The 3,167-nt window shown below is 46.2% G+C and overlaps 1 protein-coding gene across 1 annotated transcript; it reads left to right on the top strand.

Moving 5' to 3' along the window:
• The first annotated feature begins 247 nt into the window (after window positions 1-247).
• On the top strand, window positions 248-2,091 carry LOC311376302 (transcription factor Maf). Its single transcript, XM_084491141.1, has one exon. The coding sequence runs from the start codon at window positions 360-362 to the stop codon at window positions 1,323-1,325; it is 966 nt and encodes a 321-aa protein (XP_084347267.1). The 5' UTR covers window positions 248-359; the 3' UTR covers window positions 1,326-2,091.
• Window positions 2,092-3,167: the final 1,076 nt, after the last annotated feature.

Consider the following 3,167-nt stretch of genomic DNA (forward strand, 5'->3'; position numbering starts at 1 on the left):
AGCCCCCCTTTCCTTTCGGCTTTGCCCCCTCTCCGTCTCCGCAATGTATCCATGAAGAAAAACCGTAGTGTGTTAAATGTTTGAAATTCAAAGCCGCCGAATTTCACTTGCTGAAAAAGGACTGTGCTGCTCGCGTGCGCGGCGCTGGTGTGTCAGTGCGTCAGACTCCGCAAAGAACAGCGACTTACTTAGCGTTGGGAGTCCGTCGCTACAGAGGGACTTACTACACCTTTTTTTGTTTTCAGTGCTAAGACAAAACGCTTAAACATTTTTCCAAACTGGCTCACGTCCTCCCCAACCAGCCCAGTGTGACAGCTGCTCTTCAGCCCGCTTGGAGGACTGTCAGCAGCAGCAAGAGGATGGCATCAGAGCTGGCAATGAGCAACTCCGACCTGCCCACCAGTCCCTTGGCCATGGAATATGTTAATGACTTCGATCTGATGAAGTTTGAAGTGAAAAAGGAGCCGGTGGAGCCCGATCGCAACATCAGCCAGTGCAGTCGCCTTATCGCCGGGGGATCCTTGTCTTCCACCCCGATGAGCACGCCTTGCAGCTCGGTGCCCCCTTCCCCAAGCTTCTCGGCGCCCAGTCCGGGCTCGGGAAGCGAACAGAAGGCACACTTGGAGGATTTCTACTGGATGTCCGGTTATCAACAACAGTTAAATCCAGAGGCGTTGGGCTTCAGCCCCGAAGACGCAGTCGAGGCGCTGATCAACAGCACTCACCAGCTCCAGTCGTTCGATGGCTATACCAGAGGGCAGCAGTTTGCTGGCGCAGCCGGACCTGGGGGCACCATGGCCGGGGAAGAGATGGGCTCTGCCGCGGCGGTGGTGTCAGCAGTTATCGCTGCCGCTGCAGCCCAGAACGGGGGTCCGCACCACCACCATCACCACCACCACAGCAACGGTCACCACCAGGCGCCCGGCGTCCAGTCCAGCAACTCGGGCTTAAATCACCCACATTCGCATTTGGATGATCGGTTTTCAGACGACCAGCTGGTCACCATGTCAGTGCGGGAGCTCAACCGGCAGCTACGGGGGGTCAGCAAGGAAGAAGTGATCCGATTGAAACAGAAGAGGAGGACCCTAAAGAACAGGGGCTATGCCCAGTCGTGTCGATACAAGCGGGTCCAGCAGAGGCACGTCCTGGAGGGGGAGAAAACGCAACTCATCCAGCAAGTGGACCACCTAAAGCAGGAGATCTCCAGGCTGGTCCGGGAGAGGGACGCGTACAAAGACAAGTATGAGAAGCTGATCAGCAACGGCTTCAGAGAAAACGGGTCGAGCAGCGACAACAACCCATCATCTCCCGAGTTTTTCATGTGAGTTTCGACGTTATCCGTGAGAAAAGAATAGCAGCAGTTTAATCAACCTTTTATTACAACAAACGGGAAAAAAGTTTTGATTAGAAACTTTTTTTTCTTTTCGCACGTATACCACCCCCGCTAGACCAAGAACTAATTTGTGCTTTTTTTTATTTTTATACTTTCATGAGGGGAAAAAAAAGGGTTTGCTGAAGTTTTTAGAATGAGCTTTTTTTTTGTCATCCGTGTTTTTCATTTTTGGAAAATGTGTCAAAACGTTCATATTTTTTGTTCTCTATTATGGAAAAGCCTATTTGTCTCATGTTTCTCATCGTTTCTCATTTGGTTTGCAGTGTTTTGAAGTCACTATGATTTATTTTAGATGATAAAAACTTTATACCGCTGTATACGAGGTGCATGCAGACAGCGAGCACATGCCATCAGAAGTGCACCGACGTTTACCATCATGTTAATTTAATTCAGTGTGAAGCTGCCTGAAAACACAACTGCATTCATCCACAATGTTTTTTTTTGGTTTATTTGCTATTTTTTTTTTTCTCTTTTTGTCGGCCAAATCTGGAGGACTGCGAGCCTGCCCTGTGTACCCCCATCTCATCTCATGTGTTCGTCTGTCATTGTGTTGAGCAACAACCAGAGAGACTCTAATCGTTAGGAACAACATGCATTGTTTGGCCAAGAGATCTGTTATTGGACTGCCCTGCATGCTGGACATGTATGGTTTTTGAATGTTTTTTTTTTTGTTTGTTTGAAGATGTACTTTTTGTCGAATGACCCCCCCCCCCCCCCCCCAGCATGGCATTCATTCTTCATTTATAGCCTCATTACTTTTTTGGGATCGCGACAAAAAGTGAAATGACTCCCCCACACCACCACCCCCCCCCCCACCCCTTCCGCGGCTCTCTACCAAAAACGCGTGCGTTTCGGCTGTTGTGGTGCAGCACGAGTGAACGCTCCCATGAGTTCCATGGAAGTTGATCGCCAGGGATCCCAATGGAGAGACACACAAAAAAAGGACTCAAAGGAATCCCCTCTTCCCTTCTCGGGACTAAACTATATGTTGCCCTTTCACGCACGTTTATTTAAATGATACTCCAGACTTGTGCGTATGGCATATTTGGAATTAATCTTACCTGTAATTTAAGTACAACTTTTTTTTTTTTTTTTTTCCTAATCTGTAAAGTGTAAAGATAACGAGGATAGGGCGGGGGGGGGATAGGAGCCACACGTTTATAGATTACGAGGATAATTAAGAAGGGTCTTCCTGTACAAATGTTGGTTCTGGCATTGGTTTTGGTAAATTGGCACAACACCAGTTTAGAGAATAAACAGTTTTGCTATTGGAGCATATTGACTGCACGTTTGCGTTATGGGTTTCACACAGAAGATGGACTATAGCAGGCTATTGGTTACTTACAAAAGTTTTAAATACTTTTTCGGATAAAACGCTTTTGAAACATGTTCATTTACTCAAGTACTTTGGCTTGATCAGCACTGACATTTCAGCAATAGGCCTGAAGATGGATATGAAATGCCTGTCGTTCCAAACGCTAACGCAGATGGGTTTAGTGATTTGTGACCAGCCCCACCTCAATGGTAACACATTAATAGTTTTTTCTTTTTTGGCAGGACAGGGAAAACCATATTTCTTCTTTTTTGTTTCATACGAGCCCAACATTTGCTTAGCAATAACGATATGATTATAATGTCTGGACATTGTTAGTTGGTCAGGGATTCACACCCTGCTTGTAAAAAAAGAGGGAGTAAATACCACGATTAAAATCTTTAAAATATTAATCTTCTTCTTCTTATATAAATATATGAATATATATATATTTTGCTGTGC

The sequence above is a fragment of the Micromesistius poutassou genome (assembly GCF_964030765.1).
Source record: "Micromesistius poutassou genome assembly, contig: SCAFFOLD_6623, whole genome shotgun sequence".
In the NCBI taxonomy this organism is placed as follows: domain Eukaryota; kingdom Metazoa; phylum Chordata; class Actinopteri; order Gadiformes; family Gadidae; genus Micromesistius; species Micromesistius poutassou.